At 43.8% G+C, this 26,235-nt stretch overlaps 1 protein-coding gene across 2 annotated transcripts in view; it reads right to left on the reverse strand.

The window, feature by feature from the left end:
• ttc27 (tetratricopeptide repeat domain 27) overlaps window positions 1-26,235 on the reverse strand; it is a 60,396-nt gene that overhangs the window by 13,428 nt on the left and 20,733 nt on the right. The window contains exons 8-12 of one of the 2 annotated variants that reach the window (XM_029175847.3): window positions 24,147-24,259; window positions 23,299-23,365; window positions 16,745-16,858; window positions 13,561-13,656; window positions 6,820-6,942 (exon numbers count right to left, since the gene is read on the reverse strand). In XM_029175847.3, the coding sequence (XP_029031680.1) occupies window positions 6,820-6,942; window positions 13,561-13,656; window positions 16,745-16,858; window positions 23,299-23,365; window positions 24,147-24,259 (513 nt within the window). The remainder of the gene's footprint in view (window positions 1-6,819; window positions 6,943-13,560; window positions 13,657-16,744; window positions 16,859-23,298; window positions 23,366-24,146; window positions 24,260-26,235) is intronic. The other variant, XM_041074053.2, reaches the window with a different exon arrangement.

The raw sequence follows: 26,235 nt of genomic DNA on the forward strand, positions 1-26,235 counted from the left end.
CTACAAACACAAGAACTGTTTTAATTACAAATAGTTACTGTGCAATTTCCTATGCATCACTGGCATCTGCTACTACACAATTTTACACAGACTAAATGGGCTTTCACTCAGCATCAAAGCATTACAAAGTTTAAAAACACACATCAAGTAACTTAACCACTTCAAAGCGCTAAACACCCAAAGTGTTAGCATAAACAGAGATGATTCGTAACACTGTACTAACAAACTAAATAGAAAGTCCACTGTCCGAAACACAGACCCAGCATCAGGCGAAATTCCAGCCGTCCATTTTCATCCATCCCACTTCTGACACCAAAATGTTATGGAAATCTTCATCAGTGTGATAAACCATCTCAAAAGTTTAATAGCATGTAGTGGATCACAATTTCAGTACATCTAAAATGTAGAACACAACTTACTATGTACAATGTATTTGTAGCAATCCACGTCTGGACCTAGGTAACTTAACACCACATGTAAGCTTCACTCCCTTCCACAGAGACAATGCTGCGATTCGCCAGAAGATAAGAATACACAGAATTCTTGTCTATTCCACAGAACACTGTTTCCACACTTCAGGTGACACCACCTAAATCTCAACAGAGTCCTCCACCACCTTATCAGTAACCAGACCAAGACTTGTCTTATAATTTCTCTACCAAGACTCATTTAATGGACTCGCCCACTAGCCTAGGAGATCTGGATTGTAAACCTGGAATGTGAAGTAATAAAAAGGAAAACTCTTCATTTGGACCCAAATTCTGGTTCAGATGCACCACACTTTTAACTGCCATGAAACTGATGCCATTGTATTTTGTGTACAAAATGCTATTATTTGATATTAGATTGGTTTCTGTGTGATGCTCAACACCTGATCTACAGACTTGCCAGGAATTTCCTCAAAAACAAGGGGACCTCAGACAACTTCTCACCATGCTTTCCTTTGAACTTCTAAAAGTTGAATTAAAGATACTCACCTTGTTTTAATCTGTGCACCATACATATGTTTTAGGTACCCCAGGTAAAATATGTAACCTCATTGATGTATTTTATTGTAAGTCAATGTTACAGTAGTTTAATTAGTAATATTCAGAATAAGCTGTTTAAAGTTTGATGTTGCTTGCAATTACTATTTGTGTATGTTTTAGTGTTACATAGGGAAAAGACCATTCATCATTGAATAACATTTCATCTGTTATAGCTTTTAAAGGGCCACGTATAAAGCCTTATTTTAACCATTCTAAATTCTCTGCTTATTTTAGTGCCAATGTGACCGTTACATGTGTACTGTGTTATTGTGTGATGGAACTTTGAGCTTGATGAAAAGAGGAAATCTTGGTTATCCCAAATTTAGAATCGAACCAAATCAAATAGTATGATACCTGATCTGAAGGGGTGGAACTTTTCAACACTGGTTGAAATCATTTCTCTGCCCTAAAGTGACCACTGCCCCTGGGGTATTAAAACCACTGACACCCTAGTGGAGACGCTTTTGCTTCTACTTCAGTTTTTACTACTATAACTTCTTTTGTAATCCCTCTATCTTTAAATGTGTTTCAACTTTCTTTTCGCGTCGCATTACTTTTCTTTACTCTCTGTTCTTGAACTTTGGAAACTTAGACATACTAATGAGTACCTAACTAGTCCTACACACTTTGAGCTATAGATGCCGTTCAAATTTTAAAATGTTCAGCTACTTTTATTGTATTATCAGAGTGTCAGACACACAGTCCTTGGCTCGCTAGCATGCGGTGTCTTAGGTACCGATACCAAGCAGGAGGTCTTCCAGAGACGTGGTACCACCCTCAGCTTGAGGCTCATGTTGAAGACATATTCCATGACTCCACACAGTTCACCTGCGCAGGACTTTAGGAGTCTGGAGCTGATGCCATTTGGTCCGTTTGCTTTTCTGGCCTTGATGTGCCTGAGCTCTGCTCGAGGTGCTTAAGGGGGTGGTCCAGTGGTGTGAGGTGACAAACGATTTGGAGGCAGCTGCTGGGGTGTGTGAGTGGGTGCTTGATCAAACCTATTGGTATGTAAGTTCAGGTCGTTGACCCAGCTCAGGTCCCCCTCAGCCTGTGAGTGTGGAGCTTTGTGGCCAGAGGTGAAAGTCTGCATGTGTACAACATGTTCATACATAGGCAGAAGATGCAGGATTTTATGGTCAGTTCTTCCTAGAGGTGGGAGGGAGGATGAGCTATAGGCAGCGCAAGCAGCTGCTCTGCCTCCAGCTAATTCAAAATGGTAAAATGCTAGAGTTCTGACAGGACTAAAAAGAGAGATCACATTTCTCTTACATTAGCTTTTCTGCACTGGCTGCCTGTAAAATGTTGGATATAATTTAAAATTCTCCAACTCACCTACAAAGCACAGTATCCTATCCTTCCAGCAGAACACTTCGTTCTCAGAGTGCTGGGCTACTTGTGGATCCTAAAGTCTTTAAGTGTAGAATGGGAGGCAGAGTTTTTAGCTACAAAGCTCCACTCCTGTGGAACCAGCTCCCTCTTCAGGTTCGAGAAGCTGACACACTCTCCACCTTTAAGATCAGGCTTAAAACCTTCCTTTTTGATAAAGCTTATACTTAGAGATGGTTCAGGTCACTGGCAATAATTGTTAGTCACAGGTCTCTTAGTTAAGCTGCAATAGACAGCTTGGATAAACCACCAAGGCCAGAGACGTCGCCCGGTATGGCGCAGCCGGGGCCCCACCCTGGAGCCAGGCCCGAGGTTGGGGCTCGTATGCGAGCGCCTGGTGGCCGGGCCTATTCCCACGGGGCCCGGCCGGGCACAGCCCGAAAGAGCGACGTGGGGCCGTCCTCAAGTGGACCCACCATCCGCGGGAGGAACCGTAGGGGGCCGGTGCAGAGTGGATTGGGCGGCAGTCGAAGGCGGGAGCCTGGGCGCCCCAATCCCTGGATAACCAATCTGGTTATTGGGACATGGAATGTCACGTCACTGGGGGGAAAGGAGCCTGAGCTTGTGCAGGAGGTCGAGCGGTACCGGCTAGAAATAGTCGGGCTCACCTCCACACACAGCCTGGGCTCTGGAACCCAACTCCTTGAGAGGGGCTGGACCCTTTTCTACTCTGGAGTTGCCTGCGGTGAGAGGCGGCGGGCTGGTGTGGGCTTGCTCATAGCTCCCCAGCTTAGTCGCCATGTGTTGGAGTTTTCCCCGGTGGACGAGAGGGTCGCTTCCCTGCGCCTTCGGGTGGGGGATAGGTCACTCACCGTCATTTGTGCTTACGGGCCGAATGGCAGTGTGGAGTACCCGGCCTTCTTGGGGTCCCTGGAGGGAGTGTTGGAAAGCGCTCCAACTGGGGACCCCATCGTTCTTCTGGGAGATTTCAATGCCCACGTAGGTAACGACAGTGATACCTGGAGAGGCGTGATTGGGAGGAACGGCCTCCCTGATCTGAACCCGAATGGTGTTATGTTATTGGACTTCTGTGCTAGGCACAGTTTGGCCATAACTAACACCATGTTCGAACATAAGGGTGTCCATCGGTGCACGTGGCACCAGGACACCCTAGGCCGGAGGTCGATGATAGACTTTGTAGTCGTTTCACCTGACCTTCGGCCATATGTTTTGGACACTCGGGTGAAGAGAGGGGCTGAGCTGTCAACTGATCACCACCTGGTGGTGAGTAGGATCCGCTGGCAGAGAAGGAGGCTGGAACGACTTGGCAGGCCCAAACGTATTGTGAGGGTCTGTTGGGAACGCCTGGCTGAACCCTCTGTCAGACGGACCTTTAACTCACACCTCCGGGAGAGCTTCGACCAGATTCCGAGGGAGGTGGGAGACATAGAGTCCGAGTGGACCATGTTCTCCGTCTCCATTGTCAACGCGGCCGTTCGGAGCTGTGGACGCAGGGTCTCCGGTGCCTGTCGTGGTGGTAATCCCCGAACCCGGTGGTGGACGCCGGAGGTAAGGGACGCCATCAAGCTGAAGAAGGAGTCCTACCAGGTATGGTTGACCTGTAGGACTCCTGAGGCAGCTGATGGGTACCGGCAGGCCAAGCGTGCTGCAGCCCGTGCCGTTGCGGAGGCAAAAACTCGGGCTTGGGAGGAGTTCGGGGAGGCCATGGAGGAGGACTATCGCTCGGCCTCAAAGAGATTCTGGCAAACCGTCCAGCGCCTCAGGAGGGGGAAGCAGTTCTTTACCAACTCTGTTTTCAGTGGAGGTGGGGAGCTGTTGACCTCAACTGGGGATGTTATCGGACGGTGGAAGGAGTACTTTGAGGATCTCCTCAACCCCTCCGACATGCCTTCTGCTGAGGAAGCAGAGGCAGGGGACTCAGAGGCGGACTCGCCCATCACCCAGGCTGAGGTCACCGAGGTAGTTATAAAGCTCCTCGGTGGCAGAGCAGCGGGGGTGGATGAGATCCGTCCTGAGTACCTCAAGTCTCTGGATGTTGTGGGGCTGTCTTGGGTGACACGCCTCTGCAACATCGCGTGGAGGAGGGGGACAGTTCCTCTGGACTGGACAACCGGGGTGGTTGTCCCTCTTTACAAAAAGGGGGACAGGAGAGTGTGTTCCAACTATAGGGGGATCACACTTCTCAGCCTCCCTGGGAAAGTCTATGCCAGGGTACTGGAGAGGAGAATTCGGCCGATAGTCGAACCTCGGATACAGGAGGAACAATGTGGTTTTCGGCCTGGTCGTGGAACGCTGGACCAGCTTTATACCCTCAGCAGGGTGCTTGAGGGTTTGTGGGAGTTTGCCCAACCAGTCTACATGTGCTTTGTGGATCTGGAGAAGGCATTCGACCGTGTCCCTCGTGACATCCTGTGGGGGGTGCTCCGGGAGTATGGAGTCCAGGGCCCTTTGCTAAGGGCTGTTCGGTCTCTGTACAACCGGAGCAGGAGCTTGGTTCGCATTGCCAGCAATAAGTCAGACCTGTTCCCGGTGCATGTTGGACTTCGGCAGGGCTGCCCTTTGTCACCGGTTCTGTTCATTATTTTTATGGACAGAATTTCTAGGCGCAGCCAGGGGCCGGAGGGGGTCTGGTTTGGGGACCACAGGATTGCATCTCTGCTTTTTGCAGATGATGTTGTCCTGTTGGCTTCATCAGGCCAGGACCTCCAGCGTGCGCTGGTGCGGTTTGCAGCTGAGTGTGAAGCGGCTGGGATGAGAATCAGTTCCTCCAAATCTGAGGCCATGGTTCTCGACCGGAAAAAGGTGGTTTGCTCTCTCCAGGTTGGAGAAGAGTTCCTGCCTCAAGTGGAGGAGTTTAAGTATCTTGGGGTCTTGTTCACGAGTGAGGGAAGGAGGGAGCGTGAGTTTGACAGACGGATTGGTGCGGCGGCTGCAGTAATGCGGTCGGTGTATCGGTCCGTCGTGGTGAAGAGGGAGCTGAGCCGAAAGGCAAAGCTCTCAATTTACCGGTCAATCTACGTTCCTACCCTCACCTATGGTCATGAGCTTTGGGTCATGACCGAAAGGGCAAGGTCACGGATACAAGCGGCTGAAATGAGCTTCCTCCGCAGGGTGGCTGGGCGCTCCCTTAGAGATAAGGTGAGGAGCTCTGTCACCCGGGAGGAGCTCGGAGTAGAGTCGCTGCTCCTCCACATCGAGAGGAGCCAGCTGAGGTGGCTCGGGCATCTAGTTCGGATGCCTCCTGGACGCCTCCCTGGGGAGGTGTTCCGGGCATGTCCCACCGGTAGGAGGCCCCGAGGAAGACCTAGGACTCGCTGGAGAGACTACGTCTCTCGGCTGGCCTGGGAACGTCTTGGGGTCCCACCGGAAGAGCTGGAGGAAGTGTCCGGGGAGAGGGAAGTCTGGAACTCTCTGCTTAGACTGCTGCCCCCGCGACCCGGCCCCGGATAAGCGGATGAAAATGGATGGATGGATGGATGGATGGATAGACATAGACTGCTGGGGGACTTCATTTATACACTGTGCTCATTTGTTTCCTTCTACCGCTTCTGTCCAATAACCTCCCATCATTGTTCTATGTTCAACTAACCTTGTCTCTTTCTCTCCCCCACTCTGTCCTCACCTACAGGTATTTGAGAGAGCTGTGTCTGTGATGGACAGCTGCGGATCCAAACATTCTGCCTGCATCCAGTCTCTGATCCAACCATCCTGCCTGTGCTCTTGTTGTTGTTGCTGTGCTTTTCTCTCTAATTCTATCCCCTCACCCCAACCAGCCGAGGATGATGGCCGCGTCCATCCACATCCAGCCTGGTTCTGCTGGAGGTTTCTTCCTTGTTAGAAGAAACCTAACCCTCTGTTGCTGTCAAATTAAACGCTTGCTGTATGTGGGATCTGTTGGGTTTAGCTGTGTAAGGTCTTAAACCTTACAAAGTGCCTGACATAACCTTGTTGTGACTTGGCACTATATAAATAAAATTAAATTGAATGGTGCACGCTCAACAAAAGTTTTTTACAGGTTATGAACACTAATGTAACTAACAAAACAAGACAAAGATAAACTTAAATAAGCCAGAAAAGTAATAAATGGAAGAGAATAGGAGCTGTTATGACCATCAGCCAGCTTGACCTGTGCCAGGGGAAAAAAAAAGGTTCTGTCCCTGTCTTGTTAGATGTTATTGTTGCATTCAATACAATAGAACACAATATTCTATTATAGAGACTGAACATGGCATCAGAATTAAAGGAGGAGAACTGGGATGGTTTAAATCCTGTTTGTTGAACAGATTCCAGTTTGTTCATGTCAATGACAAATCCTCCATATGCATAAGGATTAGCTTTGGAGTACTGCAGACCTCTGTGCTTGCTCTGATACTTTTCAATCTGTATACATATATCTCCACTCACTTTACAACTGACTGTGTGTACATGCATGCATGCATTTTACCTTGCCATGCTGGCCCAGTCTCTCATAGCATATAACTGCATCCTCCCAGAGTTCCAACTTTTCATAAATGAGTAGAGCTGAACTGATGCAGCCGAGATCTGACAGCAAACCAGCCAGCTGCCTCTGTTAAAACAGCACACATAAAATACAATTATACTCATTACTCTGTAATGGTGAATACACTGTTTAGAAACCATGCATATCTAAACTAAGGAGTAAGAAGAAAAATAAGTAGTAGTAATTCGGTAACGCCACCTAATAGGCGGAACCAGTTACTGTATGTTAATCAGAATCAGAAAAGATTTATTGCCAGGTTCTGTAGAGTGCACTTTACAGAATGAGGAATTTGACTTGGTGTTGGCAGGTGGTGCATCTGAGCATAAGAAAAAGTACAAACAGTACAGCATACAACATGAGGGAGTTGGGGCACTGTTCAACAGGCTGACTGCAGTTGGGAAGAAGCTGTTTCTGTGGCGCGAGGTCCTGGTCCTGATGGACCGGAGCTACTTGCCAGAGGGGAGGGGCCGAAAGTGTTTATGTCCTGGGAGAGAGGGGTCGGCTACAATCCTGGCTGCCCGTCTCCGGGTCCTGAAGATGTGCAGCTCCAGGAGAGACGGGAGGTGGCAGCCGATCACCTTCTCTGCAGAGTGGATGAGGTGCTGCAGCTTGGCCTTGTCTCTGGCCGCAGCGCACCAGACCGTGATGGAGGACGTGAGGATGGATTTGATGATGGCAGTGTAGAAGTTTACCAACATCTTTACAGGAAGGTGAAACTTCTTCAGCTGCCTCAGGAAGTACAACCTCTGCTGAGCCTTCTTGATGATGGAGCTGATGTTCTGCTCCCACTTGAGGTCCTGGCTGATGATGGTGCCCAGGAAGCAGAAGGACTCCACAGAGGTCACCGGGATGTCACAGAGGATGATGGGGGGGAAGGGGGACTGGGTCCTTCCTTAGTCCACTGTCATCTCCACTGTCTTCAGAGCATTGAGCTCCAGGTTGTTAGCGCTGCACCATGACACCAGACTGGCTATCTTACTTCTGTAGGCCGACTCTTTCCCAGCCTCATATACTGCTGTCTGTCCGTAGGGAAGTCTGTGATCCACCTCCAGGTGGAGTCAGGCACATTCAGCTGGGAGAGTTTGTCATGGAGCAGGGATGGAACTATTGTGTTGAAGGCAGAACTGAAGTCTACAAACAGGATCCTGGCGTAGGATCCTGGAGAGTCCAGATGCTGGAGGATGAAGTTGAGGGCCATGTTTACAGCATCGTCTACCAATCTGTTGGCTCTGTAGGCGAACTGCAGGGGGTCCAGGAGGGGGTCTGTGATGTCTTTGAGGTAGGAGAAGACGAGGCGCTCAAAGGACTTTATAACTACAGAGGTCAGGGCAACGGGTCTGTAGTCATTCAGTCCTGTGATTCTGGTCTTTTTGGGGACAGGGATGATGACTGAGGATTTGAAGCAGGCTGGCACATGACAGTTCTCCAGTGAGGTGTTGAAGATGTCTGTGAACACTGGAGATAGCTGGTTGGCACAGTGCTTCAGGATGGGAGACAGAGTCCGGGCCCGCAGCTTTGCAGGGGTTCAGCCGTTTAACAAGTTGTTTACATCTCCCTCTTTGATGGAGAGTGGTGTCTGGGGGGTGGTCGGTGAGGTGTGAAGCTGTGTGGTTGGGTCAGGTGGGGCTGTGGGGGGAAGGGTTGTTACCGGACAATGGCTGTGTGTGTGTGTGGTGTGGGGGGGGGGGGGGGGGGGGGGGGGGGGGGGGGGGGGGGGGGGGGGGGGGGGGGGGGGGGGGGGGGGGGGGGACTGTCTGCTGCCTGCTTAAAACGGCAGTAGAATGTATTCAGGTTGTTGGCCAGACGCAGGTCATTCAGACAGTGGGGGGCTCTGGGCTAGTAGTTGGTGGTTGTCTTGAGCCCTTTCCAGAAGCAAAGTTGTTTGCTGAGAACTGCTGTTCTATTCTCTCACCATGGGCTGATTTAGCTTTTCTGACCTCCTTGCTAAATCTGCTCTTGGCCTCTTTGTATTTGTCTCTGTCCCCACTTCTGAATGCAGCTTCTTTCTCTGACCTCAGTTGTCTGAGCTTAGCTGCGAACCAGGGTTTGTCATTGTTGAAGCTCACCCTGGTGCATGTTGGAATGACGCTGTCCTCACAGAAGTTGATGATGTCTGTGTACTCGTCCAAGCTGTTGGTGGCAGACCTGAAAACGTCCCAGTTTGTGCAGTCCAGACACTCCTGAAATTCCCCCACAGCTTTACTGGTCCACTTCTTACAGGTCCTCACCATCAGCTTGCAGAGTTTTAATTTCTGCCTGTAGACTGGAATCCGGTGCACCATGATGTGGTCGGACAGGCCCAGTGCAGCCCAGGGGACGGCATGATTCAGTAAGCACCGCTGATGGTGGTGTAGCAGCGGTCCAGTACCTTTCCCTCTCTGGTCAGACATTTGATGATCTGTTTGTATTTGAGGAGTTCAAATAAGAGGTTGGCTTTATTAAAGTCTCCCAGGACGATGATAAAGGCGTCTGGGTTTGTCCGTTCTACGCTCCTCAGCCAGCCCTCGCTGGGCAGCGCGCACATCGCCCTGTGGAGGGATGTAAACGCCATCAAGGAAGAATGAGGAGAAATCACGGGGGGAGTAGAAGGGCTTGCAGTCGATGAAGGTCGACGAAGATGGTGAAGGTCTTAAGGTCCGGAGAACAAAGTTGAGAAACTTCTGAAACATCGCTGCACCAGCCGCTGTTGATGTAAAAACATATTCCATTTTGCCGGAAAGCTCCACGTGTCTGTCCACTTAGTGCAGTTGGAATCCCCGCAGCTGTAGCGCAGCGTCCAGTATGAGGTTGCACAGCCACGTCTCCATAAAACACAAAACACAGGATGTGGAAAAGTCTCCGTTTTTGTTGAGCAGCATGGACAGTTCATCCGTTTTATTGCAAAGTGAGTGCACGTGCATATATATATATAGCTAAAAATGAGAATAATTAATGATTGTTCTTTATATATTTAAGTTTTTGTAATTATATTTTTATTGGAGAAAGGTAGTACCCAAGATGGCACTCGGGTACACACTCTCAGACCCTTTCTTTCTCATTTTTATGTGCAAAAAAGTGCTTAAATATAAATATAAACTAGTTCCTCCCAGATCCAAAACATAAGCCCAGACATAGCATGACTGGGGGTTTTCAGTAGGATAGTAAATAGGCAATACAACTTGATTAAGGGAAGTTACAAATACACACATGCATGGTTTCAAATCCTGCATGCGTAGGAGAGATTGTTTGTATCCATTTATTCCAAATTAGTTTATATATATCTTATGGTGTCCCTAGAGATATGTCAAGCCACCCTTTTGATGTTTGTGGGGATGGGTTTACCAAATTGTAATTTTTTTTTTGCTGGATGTTAAGAGAATCTGCAGCAGTTTTTTTATATTCCCTCTGGTTTTAACATGATCTAAATAATAAATTCCAGTTGAAAATTAATGACTTTAGAACTTCAGAACAAGGGTATTCAACCAAAAGAGGTCTGTTTTTTTTGGAAGCAAAGGTCCAGAAAATTCTAATGTCTAATTATTTACTGTGATGTAAGGCCTGCATGTAATCAATACTTGACTGTCAAATAAAATTAATCAGTACAGCGTATATTTACAATGTTATCTTTTTTTTTCCCCTCCGGTACCGGTCAAGCTGGCAGCTGATTACAATAGCTCCTGTCCTCTTCATTCTATTTAATACTTTCTTTGCTTATTTATGCTTTCCTTTCCTGTTTTCGTTAAGTATACTAGTATACATAACTTGTACATGTTTTTTTTTTTTTTTTAGTTTTGCACAGTACAAATGCTGCTTAAAACTACGATGTGCGTCAGGTCCAGAGTGTGCATTGTTTACAGCAACTGATCGCGCAGAGCAGGGCCATAGCTCTCCCCAGGGAAAGACACAAGATCTAGATCTCTCCGCTAAGCTGCCTGTGAAGACCCAACGTGGCAGGCTACGACGGGAGAAAATGAGACGCTTCAGACCCGCTCTACCGTCTGTCATCACTGGAAATGTGAGATCTCTCCCGAAACAAAATGGACGAGCTTGCGGCACTCATAAGGCACCAGCTGGAGTACAGGATGAGCAGCGTCCTGTTGTTCATGGAGACCTGGCTGACTCCTCTCATCCTGGACCTGTCTGTCTCACTGTATAATTTTCACAGCACCATTAGGGAAAAACTGTGTAACAAAGACATTAAACTGCTAGCGGCCAAGGGAGTTCACACACGTTATAATAATTGCTGTGTACGTCCCACCCTCTGCTAATGCTGAGACAGCTTCTGAGACCCTGCTCTCAGTCACCAGCGGGCTGCAAACACAGCACCCACAGGCCCTCTTCCTGATGTCTGGGGACTTTAACAATGCATGACAGAGCTGAGGAAGAAAATCTGTGAGGGAAAGGCCAGTTACAGGAGGAAGATAGAGGAGCAGCTAAAGCAGAACAACATTAGTGAGGTGTGGAGAAGCCTGGAAACCCTCTTTGGCTTCAAAGCACCACAACCACAGGCTGAGGGGGACCTGAGCTGGGTCAACAATCTGAACCCACACTTTCATCGGTTCGACCAAGAAGCTCGAGTCCCTTTTACAGAGACAAAGCTTCGATTCACCAGAAGATAAGAATGCACGGAACTCTTGTCTGTTCCACAGGACACTGTTTCCTCTCACAACAGAACTGAGTTTAACATAAACAACTCACATATGGCTAATTGCACATCAAAAGACCATAGATACTTTTAGGTGACACCACCTAAATCTTACCAAGCCAGCATGTGGAACCACCTCCTGATCAATGCCATGTCACTGATGCACATCCAGGGGAGGGAAATTGAGAGAGTGGACTCTTACAAATACCTGGGTGTGTATCTAAAGAAACTGGACTGGACTCATAACACAGATGCACTGTACAGGAAGGGTCAGAGCAGACTCTACCTGCTGAGGAGACTGCGGTCTTTTGGAGTGAGGGGGGCACTCCTGAAGACCTTCTATGACTCTGTGGTGGCATCAGCCGTCCTGTACGGTGTGGTCTGCTGGAGCAGCAGCATCACAGTGAGGGACAGGAAAAGACTGGACAGGATCATCAAAAAATCTGGCTCTTTCCTGGGCTGCACCTTTGACACGGTGCAGGAGGTGGGTGAGAGAAGGGTCCTGGCTAAACCGACATCCATCATGGACCAGGACTCTCACCCACTGGAGGACATACTGTCTGCTCTAAAGAGAAGCTTCAGTAGCAGACTGATCCACCCTCGCTGTGTGAAGGAGAGATTTCACAGATCCTTCCTACCCGGTGCTATCAAAGTATTCAAAACATTATGGATGTGTGTTTTCTTTTTGCTGTCCTCTTGCTGTTGTAAGGTGCAATTTCCCCACTGTGGGACAAATATTCTTGTTCTTTTTTTTTCTCCTGTCCGGCAGTTCAGCAAGCAGCATCAATGTTTTCCCTACCATTGGGAGGCTCCACCCTCCCAACAGCAGCTTCCCCAATGGCACCCGACAGACACGTGTACGCACACACCCACCAGTGGACAGAGACTACGCGTCAAATAATGTCACATCAGCCTAAAAACCAGGGAAAAATATCTTTGTTTTTTAAACGCTTCCAGGGTAGTGAAGATGACAACACTTGTTCTGCTGCGAGTAGCAGCAGGTGTAGTTCTCCTACTCTGAGTCAAAGTATAGAAAAGGGTATGTGCACACATCCATACAAACATACATATACATATATCATTAACATACAAATATGCATTATTATAACATCACAACTACCATAATCACACATTATTGATATTGATAGTGATAAGTAACAGTAGTACTTAGAACTAAGTTTGGAAAGCCTGTTTATCAGCTCAGGTGTTAAGTGTCCCACTATAAGGTCAGTAAAGCTATAGCTTAACATTGTTCACCCAAAGGGTGAGGCAGACACTGGTGTATGAACAATGCCACTTGTGAACACCAGAGTGCGGGGACCACAGCATCTACAAGCAAGTACAAGTACTACTGCCCAGCCACTAGCAGCCAGAACCACCCTCATCCCTCTGTCACACTTAGCCATTCTCACGCTCAAGCATGCTCATGCTCCCCCCGTGTAGTGCTCCACTCAAACCTACACACATACTCTGCGGTTGTGCATTGAGGGCCAACCTCCGCTCAGGGCCCAATGAAGAGCGCAGCCAAAGTAGCCCACCAGACTCCCCCATGCCTGGCCCGAGCAGTTACTAGAGAGCGTCGGACCGCTAGGGCAGGCAGTTCCCCACCTGAGCAGGGGCAGCGTCTCAGAGGAGAGACACCCCTCCGAGCACAGGCAGGCACCGCCATGGAATCTATCGGCTGTGTTATCTTTACATAAGGGCAAATATTGTCAAAGATACAAAACTTTAGGGTTTTTTTTTATTTCTCTTTTTTTATTTCCTTCAGGACAGTCTTCCTTTACGAGTTACTACACGTAAGTTACTACTACTACTACTTGTAACAATTAATAATAAAGTAAACTGTTAAAACAAAATTGTATAAAAATTTGAACAACACATGTAGTCTAACATCAGCTGTTTTATTACAGATTTCATTTGATTATCAAATTTAATCCATAATAAATTTTATGAAGTAATCCAACGTGTGTGTGTGTGTGTGTGTGTGTGTGTGTGTGTGTGTGTGTGTGTGTGTGTGTGTGTGTGTGTGTGTGCGTATGCGTGTGTGCGTGTGCAGGTACCCGGACGGCCCATCTGGGTGGAGCTTGGCAGCAGTAGAAGACTTTGAGACGCTCTGTGATGGAACAGTTCTTGTCTTCAAAATGGTCCACTATAGTCTAAAACAGAGAACAAGACATACATATCTGTGGTACTGTGTACGGCTAAAGGAAGTTCACTGTTTCTAACTAGAACTGGCTACTGACAAAAGCAAGTATTCGTTGTGTAAATACTGGAAATAAACAATGCAACATTAGTGTGATAATGTCGAGCTGCCAAAGGATCAGGGTCAAAAGGGCTTTACCAAGGGTAGTACCTAGCCTTGCTGCTAGCTGTCCTTCAGCTAATTGTAAGCCCAGTTACATCAAGAAATCACTAAAACTAATATTAACTGCATTTGCACCTACAATGTGAATTTCAGACCTCTCCTTGATTTCTATGTGGGAGAACTTGAAAAATCACAGGGTGTTCAAATACTTCTGTTCCTCACGGTACATGTGATTGATTAGATACAGTACATCCATAAAATTGTGAAAGGTCTCTCTGGTTGGATTAATGACTGCACACTGGAAACAATTAGATCTAGGACTAAGGATACCTGCAGGTACAAACAGCAGAAGAATCTAAGTGTTTGTTCTGCTGTATGGTTTCGGTGACCTGTTCTATTCTGTCTTCACTTCAAAAGGCAGCTGGTGTCTCGTTCTAAACCTGGTTCTGTTCCGAAGGAGGTTTTCTCTCCACTGTTGTGCTGGTCAAGTGGGATTTGTTGGGTTTTCCATATGCATTATATAAATGCACTGTGAATAGTTTGAATGAATGTGAGAGTATTTGTCTGCAAAACCTAACCTTTCATTATCTTATAACTCTGCCTGTAATGAAGCTAAAAATATATAGGATAGGATGCGACTTTATTAATCCCACAATGGGGACATTTTTGTGTTTACAGCAGCAGCATGACGGACTATAAAGGAAAAAGTAAACACCAGCAGTTGAAAAGTTGTGCAAAAGGAAACAACAGTAATAATTGTGTAAGAAAAAAAATCAGTAAACAACAGTAATACAAGTAAAACACCAACAGAAAAGTAAACAAAATGCCTACAGTAAAAAAATAATTGTAATAATAGTGCAAGATGTGCTGATATTCACTTCTACATGTAAATATATGTCAGGTTATCATTTGTCAACTTGAAACTCTTTGCTGGTGACCCAGTAAGCCAGTATCCTGCAGGCAGGGCTGATGGTTAAGAATCTACCCTCCCTGGCTGATAGGGCCTTTCTCAGATGTTCCTGTAGCCAGAAAAAGGAGCCTTACTGCGCCACTTGTTCCCCGTCAGTCTTACAAATAACTGTCACAACCTGGACTTTTGTTTAACATTTCCTGTTTTAGTTTGGTACTTCCCGTTTTGTTTTCCTGTCTGCCTTAGTTTTACTTATCCAGTCATGTGATTCACCAGCCGTTGTCAATTAGTAATCAGGTCATGCATTTAAAATTCAGTACTCGCCACAATCTTGGTCGGACTGTTTGTTGACTCACCTGTCCAGTGTCTTGATCAGTAAGTCCTTCTTGTGTACCAGATCTAGTTTTGTTTCTGACCTCGACTGGCCTGCCCCTGTGATTCTGGTTTTGGACTGCCTAATGTATTGGAACCCTGTCTATTATTTTTGACTACCTTTTGCCCGCTCCCTGTCTTACTTATGCCGTGTGATATCCGTGTACCGACCTGCGCCTGTTTGACTATCTACCACCATTAAACCTTCTCAAACTGAGAACTGTGTACGCTGTGCGTTTGGGTCCTAGACTTTGTCATTTCATGACAATGCCCTGCAATATCGTCACAACCATCCCTGCTTTTAAACAGACAAGTCACATGTAACTGTAACCTGCAGCTGTAAACTACACTACACAACTGTATGACCTCGGAAGCACCAACACTAATTATAAAACTCTCTACTTTAATCACTTTTTAGCCAGGCAAGTAGGAAGGTTGAAGGGTTGAGGAGCAAGTGCTAGTTCAAGAAACCCTCAAATCAGTTGATCAGTTGACCTCTTAAAAAATAAAGAACATAGATTTTACTGATACTGATAGAAAGAAAAAACATTTAGTTTCACTGTTAAGTATAATCCTTAATGAGGTCATGTGTCAATAAAGACTTTTCAAATTTAGTTTTAAGATGGAGACTGCATTTGTTTAGACTGATACTCAATGTTCATGACGTATTGCAATGTTCTGTAAAGGAAGCTGTCTTTGCAGGTCTAATGTCTTGTTTGTAAATTCTAAACTGGAATCACACTAATATTATCTGTGCATATGAAGAACTGAGATTCACTAGAGATGCCGAAACTGAAGCCTGAAATCGACGCGCGGCTCGACACCATATGACACAGTCAGAACAACGACATCTGCTGGTTGTATGTGAGATCTGCATCAGAGCAGACTGACCATAAAACCCTCGCTGATACGTGGGTATTCAGGATCACAGTCCAATAAAAGTTATTTAATCAAAGGTGTGTAATTGTGTTTCTCTGTAGACAATAATATATAAATAGCCTTGATGTGGTAAATGTTTAATAGTCAGATGTTATTAGAGCTGTATTTGGTGCTTCTGCAACTCTGTTTATTGATACATTAAGGAGACATGTTTGTCATTTAGTTAAATCAAAGACTTTTATTAAATTTTTCCACAGAACATGACTGTAATCATCTTCTCACTACCTCTCCAGCTTTGTGGAAGAGCCGTTTGCGCGGCACTCATGTCTGACTAATAAAGATATTTTTATTGGAATTGTGACTTGTCAAAATATAGTTGTACAGCAGTCTTTAATTACATTTTGAACTTGTCCTAAATACATTACAGATATCTGTAATGTGAAACCTGTCTATCTTATAGATCATCTATCATCTTATAGGTCATCTATCATCTTATAGATCATCTCCGGTCCACTTGCTACGTTTATAAAGCTCTGACATATTGAAACAACCAGTTCGTTCAAACTGCAGATAAGCCACTCTGCAGTCATGTGACGTATCAACGCCTATCGTTTTTATTGGTCACGTGATTTGGTACGCGCTCAAGATTCTGCTTGACGACACTTCCGTTATAAAAGATCGATGCTGAGTCGAGTGGGAGGTCTTGAGTTGGACATGTCCAAGATTCACAAAAACCTCTAGGTTTATAAAATATCTTCTTCTAAGAGTCTGTTCTTACCTGGGTTTGCATCATGGCTCTCTCCACACATCGGGAGTTGCCCTTCTCCAGTTTTGTTCTGAGGCAGAGTGCTGTGACTTCCACAGCCCAGAACTTGGGTTGAGAAAGGACACACTGCAGAGGGGTGGAAAAAAGTAATATCCTACTTTAGTTGTTACCACAATATAATCAAGATGCACAGCATTCACATTCAACAACTTTGGTTCTGTGTTTAAAATGTTTACAAAGTGTCAGGTTGCTCCAAACCTATAACTGTAAAACAAAAAATAAAAATGTAATGCAATGATGAAAAACTGGATGCACATGATCATTCCACCCTCAGGCATCACAGCACATTACAAGTATAGAATAGAATGCCTTAATTAGTCCCACAGCGGGGAAATTCCCATCAGCAGCCAGGTTACCCGGCGCTAGTCCGACAGTGGAAGCAATTGCAGTACAAACAATAAAAAACACACGCACATACAGTGGCACACAGTACAACTGGAAACCTTGCTGGAATTTTTTCTTGGGTTCATCAGGACAGATAGATAAGGTCGGAGAGCAAACAGTGAGACTGTAAGGTGGGGTGGGGGTGGGGGGGTGTATCCGCATCAGTGTAGTTAAGTGTTGTTTATAGAAGTATGACCGAGGCCGACCAAGATGTTTACAAGTCAGTCCAACAGTTGTCCTTGAAGGGAGTCACAACAGGGGAAGAGGATAGATAGAGGCACAGCTGGTGAGCTAGATTGGACCTGGGAAGGGAGGGGTGAGGGAGAAGGGACAGAGTAATACACAGCCAATTCTAATACATTTTAACAATCCATGACCAATTTGTCTAGATCAATACTCCAATCGGTCAGAACTCAGGGCTTCATCGCCTCTTGTGTGACCATGGGTCACCCGTGACATCTCCTCGCCTGTCAAACAAGGCTGTCACCATATTCACCAAGTGTTCAGTCTGTCTGCAGATGTTATCCCTCAGTCCCTTGTCTTTCTACGAACGGGCTGAGATCTTATTTGTCAGTCCTGCAATCCGGGCATCCGAACGAGCTGAGATATTACTGATCAGTCTCTCAATTCGGGTCATCCTCTGATGCAAATCATCCGAATGAGCTGAGATGTTAATTATCAGCCTTCAATCCGGGCCATCCTCTGGTGTAATTTCGTCAGCCAGGTAACCATGGCCCCCATCAGCGTTTGTAGCTCCACGGCCGGAGGACACGCCAATGAGCCGGCCGCAGATTTTCCAATCTTTCCAATCTTCCGATAAAGCAGGGCACCACCAAAGCCAATCATGAGTAGCCCTGTTATCAAAGACCAAAATATGAATAGATCCTCTGTCTCCTCGATGGACAGAGGCTCCAGACACACGGGGCACCAGGAATCCCACGCATCCCGTACGTAGCCGGAGGCAAAAGTCCCCAAGGGGCAGAGTGGTTCTCCCGGAGATTCTTTCCTTTGTGAAAACATTTTGCAGGCCTTTTGATGCAAATGCCTGAAGTTTGACAATGTGATGCCTGTTGTTGTGAAATGCATCAACCAAATCTGATCCAGGGGCTCAAAACACAGGGGGTTCTTTGCTTTTTTTAGACAAAATGGAGTCCAAATATAGCCATATGTATTGGATATGCATTGAAGAGATTTTTTGAGTTCAGAGCAGAAGTCAGTGATTTGTGAGAGAACTGACCCCCAGGTTCCCTGAGTTTTCCAGATTGTTCAAGTGGACCATGTGCCTTTGAGACCACATGTGAAAAGCTATTCTCCACCTTGAACTTCAATAAGTCCAAGTACAGGTCCAGACTTATCGATGATCATCTTCAAGCTATACTTCATAATATTCATTATTATTGTTATTATTAGTAGTATTATTATTACCATTATCATCATCTATTTATTCCTTATTTTGCCTCCAGTGGCCTTCAATTTAGTTTGAGACCCCTGACTTAACATCTTCACTATGAAAATGGTCAAGCTTTGCTTGTGTATGCAACTACATCCATTCAAGAACAAAATTCCATTATCAACGGATTCCTAATTACAGACAATTTTTATTGATGATGACAGCCAGACATGTGACAACCATCTTACCAGCCTGCAGATTCCTGGATCTACATGTAGGGTGGCAAGATGCCTGCTCACATAGCCAGCAGCTTTCTTGTTCATCAGTTACTGCTGTTCATGATTGATCATGAACACTGTTTCACAAACAGCAGCTATTTTCTCAAACCACAGCACAGTTTGCATTGGGTTGAATTGGACTTGACATGGGAACATAAAGTGACCAGTGAGAGTATCTACTAGTTTTAGATTTTGAAAGTGGGTCTTCAACCACCCAGCCAAGAATTTAGCTTAATGTAAAAAAAACAATATTATAATTAAATGGTTTTGAGTTTAAGAACTGAAAGAATAGCTTAAAAGTTGTAGAAATATTCAATAGAGCTGAAATTAGATTCAGAGGAAGTAGTGCAGGAAATTGCTAAACCGTAACAGTCTCATTACACACAATTCCCCATTCAAAAGCAAAATTGTACTATTAAAGCTAAACATTCGGAAGACGTATGTGTGTGTGGGTAAATACCAAAGTATAAAATAGTCTCAATAATTAGTATTTTGAATACAAATGTATAGTTTAGCTATTTACCAGATATATTTACCTAGTCAAATCCAGAAATCTTGCTATAAAAGTTTCAGATTGTTGCTTTTATTTTGAAAGGTTTTGGAATTGTAAAACAGTGTCACTAATTAGCAGTCATTATCCATTCAGAGACATTAAAATGACTAAAAAAAGGCTAATACATTGAATTGGCGGTTTTATTTTGAAAAGACGGAGAAGAAGCATGTGTAGGTATTGCTAAATTGTAGAATAGTCTCTAACTACTCATTATAAAGCAGTTGACAACAAACAGTGCTATTTTTGGCTAAAGATCTGGATTGGTGCTATTATTTTGAAAGGATATGGAGGAAGTGTGTGTCTAATTACTACACTGTACAATAGTCATAAAGTCATATTAAACCAGTTGAAGGCAGAAACATTGCTATATAAAGCTCTAAATTTGTGCTTTTCTTTTGAAAAGCGTATGGTTATTAGCTAAAGTGTAAAACAGTATGTGAATGACTAGTCACAGATGATCCTTTTATAATATAGCTGAAGGTTGCTGATATATAAAATGTATAACTCAATTTATCTGAAGAAAATCAATGTAGTTATATTAAGAACTGAAGACATTAACATGCCTCTAATGGGTATCAAAACCAGATCTTGAGTCAAGAATTTATACCATTGAGCCACAGGAGATGGTGGATGAGAAAGCTAATGATTGTCTTTTTTTTTTTGTCACTTTATTCTGAAAGAATTTTAAAGGAGGTTTTATTAGTGTACAATGTGCTAATTAACTATTTGTAATTAATCAGTTGAAACATTACTGAAACTACCTGATCAGTTGAAAGTATAACTGATCAGATCTGCAAAGAAAAAGTTGCAGAGCTGAATGTGCACAAATAAAACAACAACAGTTTAATTGAGCTACAGGAGCTACAGCTGAGAGACAACGTAGCTGAAGAGCTTCCTACAAACGGAAAGAAATGATAAGCAATTTTAATGTTTTTTTATCAAACAAATACTTGAATGTTCCAACAGTTACAAAAGGTAGAAACCTAAAACAAATGAAAATATTTTAATACAGAGATAGTCATTGCAATGGTCAGTGCTCTTGTCACACCAGTTTCTGTTAGGGTGCCAGAAATACTTACTATTAATACTACAATACAAGTATGGCTAAATATACCTATATAGGAAGATCAAGTAGTTAAAAAAAAAGCTGAATGGGCAAACCTGGAATGGAAAGTGTAGACACTGTGGACACTGGGCAGTGTTTGAGCAGCAGAGTTTGACCTGTCAAAGTGTTACTGAGCTAAATTTCTGATCTACTGCAGCTGCGCCGTTGTCATCGACACGGTTCTCCAAAGGCAGGAACCTCCACAGATCAACACTGCTCAACAGGTTTGTTATAGCAAAACCATAATGGTTATCAAAAAAAGAACTTTTCACTTTGCCACTGGTTTGAGTTTTATGTTTGAGGAGTAAGAATTGTGGCCACAGTCGCACTTCAAAAATGGCAGCCCTTCTGCGCTTTTCCTCAAAAGCCTCACAGACAAATGCATTAGAGTCTATGGGAGGATTTCTTGAACTCTGTGTTTTGAGGCCGATACAAATTAAAGCGAAGGTCTGAGGGCTTAACCAGGCACATCATTAGAAAGAAGACAAATATGACTACGACTAAGTGAAAGAAATATGTTCATAGAGTGAAAACTGTGGCTGTAATGACAAGTTAAAGAGAAAAGTTGTCTTAAAAGAAACGTGTCCTCACACACTAGATGTGACATCACGCACTCTAGCTCACGCAATACACGCGAATGGAAAAGCTGAGAATTCCTCAAAATCCCCCCTATGCTTAAACTGCTATAACTCAAAGTATTAAAAAGCTGAACAACTGATTAATCGTTGACTAGTTAAAGATTGTTGTGCAGTTCAAATGGTGTCTGTGGTTTAAAAAAGGTTGTTTGTTGTTTCCCCAACTTGAAAAGTTGTTTCCATTCACTTCAATTGGAGAACTCTGCTGAAAAAACCCTTAATAACTTGAAAAATATCCAAGATAAAAATGTGAAAAAATTAGCACCCCACTCCTTAAGAAGCTGAATATTTTGATATTTGAATGTAGCTGAAAGTATGCGGGAGTAGTTAAGTGCACAAAAACGTACAGAAACACAAAACCTATAATAAAAGATTAGAATAACTAAACAGTGAATGCTGGAAGCATTCACTGAATGCGGATACAGTAAATGCTTTATCTGTAATTCACATAACGTATTTCCATAAGAAAATGCACAGTTAATGTTTCCATGCTGAATGTATTCCTTAAGAATTGCTGGATGTAGCTGAAACATTTAAAACATAACTGAAAATAGCTGAAGCATGTAAAGCATAGATTAATGTATCTGAAGAGAATTTAGAAGCTGTAGCTTAACGTATTAAGCAGCTAAATATTATAATTAAAATCTTTTAAGTTCAAGAGCTGAAAGAATAGCTCAAAGTTGTGGAAATATTTCATATTTCATCTGCAGATACTTGCTAAGGAGTAAAATAGTCTTATTACTTAATCATATTTAACCGGTCAAAAGCAGAAACAGTGCCAGTGAAGCGAATGATCTTGATTGGTGCTTTTATTTTGAAATGATCTGGAGGAGGTGTGTATGGTACTAAACTATACATTTGTAGTCATATTTAACCACTCAAATCCAGAAACGTTATGAAGGTTTAAGTATTACATTTGGAGGTGTGGGTTGTTGCTTACCTGTAAAATAGTCATATTATTTAGCAGCCATTAACCAACCAGAGGTATAAAAGTGACAAATGAAATTAGAAAAATGAATTAGTGCTTTTATTTTGAAAAAGAACATGAACAAAGCATGTTCAGGCAATTGCTAAACAGTAAAACAGTCTTAATAACTAGTCATAAACCAGTTGAAAGTAGAAAATATTGCTTTTCCTAGCTCAAGATCTGGATTGGTGATTTTATTTTGAAAAGATTAAGATTGTGTGGGTTTAATACGTAAACTATAAACTGGTTTATTAACTAGTCACAATTACAGATTCAAAGGCACGAATAATGCTATTAAAGCTAAAGATATAATTTGCGGCTTTGATTTCGAAAGGATTTTGAGTAGGTGTGCATGCTTAATTTCTAAATTATGAAAGTCTCATTAACTAGTCACAATTACGCATTCAAAGGCACGGATAATGCTATCAGGCTAAAGCGTAGATTGGTGCTTTTATTAGTGGGAGAGCTGGCAACAGCGCTCACACTATTGTTATCTTCAGATATCTTTATTATTATTTTTCTATTTATTCCACCACTTTTTTGGTCGCTTTGTCTGACCAAAAAATGTGATAGTGCCACCTGTCTTCTCTGCTGTCTTTGAAAGTTGTCATACAGTATTTGTCGCCATGAAGATTCACATAGTGGTGACGAAGGTTATCTTCTTTTACCACTGTAACATGCTGTGAACTTTGCCATTCACTTCCGTAAATGAATAGGACAATGAGCATTTTTCTTGGAACACTTTGCATGCACTTTTTTGGAGACATATCAGGGCAAAGAGAGTGCCAATGCACATAACGTTAAAAGTAGAAGCTGTAATAAATATTGCAGGCAAAATAAAGTAGCTCATCCAGACTGGCTGCGCTTGCTTGACCTACTTGCTCTTTCTGGGTGTAAACAGTTTGCTACTGCGCCACCCAGTGGACACAATTGGGATAGCAGTTAAAGACACAGTCTATGGTAATACAGTTTATGGTAATAAAGAAATACAGAAAAGTTCATAGACAGAGCAACAGGAACAGAAATTTGACAAAGCACCGTCAAAGGATCATACAATTATGTTCCTTATGAAAAAGTAACACAATTTTGCCTTTGTTAACCCTGGTGCAGGGTTCAAAACACTGGAAGTGCTGGTTCCACAATATGGGGCATCAGTATAGCAGGGTTTCTGGTTAAAAATGGTAAATGACTTACGGATGTGAATGCCAGAAGCTCCTCCTCAGTCAGTCTGTGCACCGGATTATTCTTCTGGAAGTCATTGCTGCAAAGAAACACTCTTGGTCAAAACAAATTAACTACATTGTTTAAAGCATTACGGCTTGTGGGACACTGAGTGAATCTAGGGGCAGAAGTTGGATATTTGGGCAAAGTGTTTTGCAAATTACGGTTACTGTGCCCGTATTCAGGGCAGGGATTGGGGGTTATCTGGAGTTTAGGGATTGAGGAGTGAAAATTAAAGGGTTTTTGAAAACCTTGGCAACATCGGGAATGTCTTCTATCCATGCTGCATGTACTAAAAAGGAACAATTAATTCCACCGTATTTACATTTAGAATAAAATAGAATAAGTAGATTACAGTATAATCTAGTGGGTTGGTGGCTCACTCAGTAGTGCATTGGCTTGTGAAGTTGAGGTCCCAGGTTCAAGCTCACCAGAGCACCAAGTGTGTCCTTGAGTAAGAAACTTTGCACTAGCTTCCTGTGCGTCGCACTGGATGCCCACTGCTTCCCCCAGGGGATGGTTCAAATGCAGAGAACTACTGCATTTCGTTGCATTGTACTGGTATACGTGTATTGACAAATTAAGTTGAATCTAATCCAATTCTGTTTGTTCTACCAAATACCTTCCACTTTTTAATAACAGACAGTGCAGTGCCAGCCAGTTTCTCGTTTGCTTAAGTTGTCAAGCAGAAGGCCACCGAAGGTAGTTTAACAAGGCGATCTTGAGACATTTTAGGCTGAACTAAAGACTAAAAATATGTTATTAGTCTTACAAGCTACGGTGAACACAGAGCCAAAGAACTTCTCAGATAGTGGACTTACCAGACACCCAGAATCACAGCCTGCTCCTCTGCACAGAGATCAGGAACCTTGTACTGATGTGGTTCTGCTAAACTGATTGCATCCAGTACAGTGTCATCACCCAAACAGTGGTCCTGTAATCATGGAAACACAAACGAGTCACAATTTGTTTCCTAAACTCCATGTAACGAAACCGCAATCATATGAACTTCCTCTGATTCTTGGCAAACATCCTTTGTTGTCAGCAGACAGAATAGTTTTCTTTCTATATTAGGTATTTACTGTAACTTTTTTAGTGTTTTTGTCTTTATTGTTAGTTTTGTCAAACTCATGCTTTTTTTACTATATTGTTTGTTTTAGGTCATTAGAAATTGCTAATATTAAGCAGGGTGCTATCAATTTTGGACCACTGGCCAGAGTCCAGTATACATTTCAAAACACATTTGCCTATATTTATTAGCAGTGTTGTCATCAATAAGTAGCAGTAATCAGGTTCCATTGGTCTAGCAAACTGCTAATTTACAGTGTTGAGAGCCAAAGTCAAATAAAAAGTTGTAAACACCACATTGATTAAAAAAAACAAATAGTTGAAGAGTTAACAAAACATTTTAACATGGAAAGCCCCCAATATAAATATGACTTTATAGAAAGCAAACAAAACAGCAGCAAACAATAAAAAAGGAGCAATTTACAAAAAACAAGAATGTCAAAGACCAAAATTTGACATTATAAAAAGAGAAAGGCTTTTGAAACTGCATATTTGCTTGTTAAAATGCTGGACAGAACAAAAAGAAAAAAAAAAACACAAATCAAACTGAAGTTCTGCAGGTACAGACTAAACGCGTAGATCTGCTGAGTTCTGTGGGTCCAGTGGGTTATTTACGTAAAATCTACGACTATTGGGAAACATTCATTAACAAGTTGTGGAAGTTTAAAACCTAAATAAGCGGCTGTAGTCGCAGATGGACTGCGCTCTACGTCTTCACTTGGCCATGCGCATTTAGATTGTATTAATTAAACCGCGACCCATAATCATGGAATTATGTAAAGCCAATATGTTGTATCAGATGTTAGAGCGGTGGGTGTGTACATATTTTTAAGAGACGCCTTCTATTTAAAGACGCGAAAAAGGTGAGGAAAATGAAAACAAGAACGTGTTGCTGCTGTGGAGCAGATCTGTTCTAAACCACACAGAACAATTATAATTGTGCAAGTTGTTGCCCTTCACACTCCCCACGTTTGAGCACACAGATAGATAACAGATACTTAATAGTAAAAACTTAATAGTAAAATAGGTCTGGTGTAATATATGTGTGTTACAGGTAGAAATGAACGGATGAACAGTCAGACCTCAGTTACGCTGTAGTGCTTTGGAGGCTTCTAATCAACGCTGCGCCACCTGGTGGTAAAACGAGACTAGCGTCCTGATTTCTTTCAGCCGGCTGCAGGATTACAAATCTTTAGTCAACAACGCACCCACTGCACCGTGGCGACGCAACGGTACTGCACTAAAAACGCTAGTCACTTTGAACCGCTGCCACTAGATACATATATCATATACATGTTTGTTATACAACTCTCATACTAATTAATAGCCATGACATACAACACCACAATTTCCAAATTTACACATTATTGATATTGGTAGTGATAAGTATCTACAACCTACAAGGTTTAGAAGCTGTAGCTTAAAATTGTTGTTCACAATTGTTCACCCAAAGGGTGAGGCAGACTTTGGTGCATAAACAATGCCACTTGTGAAAGCCAGGGTGATGGGAGGAGCTCGGCCACTACGCCCAGCCAACGAGCGGAGGAGAGAACTCTAGCAGCCAGGGAGCTCACACACCTTCAGTTCAAGGAGGGCAGGTGTTGCAACCCAAGTCGCCCACACAGAGCCTCCCAGGCAGAGCAGCAGCAGCCACAGAGACAGCACACGAGGCCAAAGGGGACTACTGTGGGTCAATGCTGTCCGCTTCATGAGAACCAAGGGCAAGTCAGTCAGTCAGAGGGCCGGCCTGAGAGAATGGAGCCCGTAGGGAGCCCGCTAGGAGATGCCCCCGCGTCCAGAGTGAGATCCACCCCCAGTCCACCACCCTAACACGAACGGAGC

The sequence above is a fragment of the Betta splendens genome, chromosome 15 (genome assembly GCF_900634795.4).
Source record: "Betta splendens chromosome 15, fBetSpl5.4, whole genome shotgun sequence".
Lineage (NCBI taxonomy): Eukaryota > Metazoa > Chordata > Actinopteri > Anabantiformes > Osphronemidae > Betta > Betta splendens.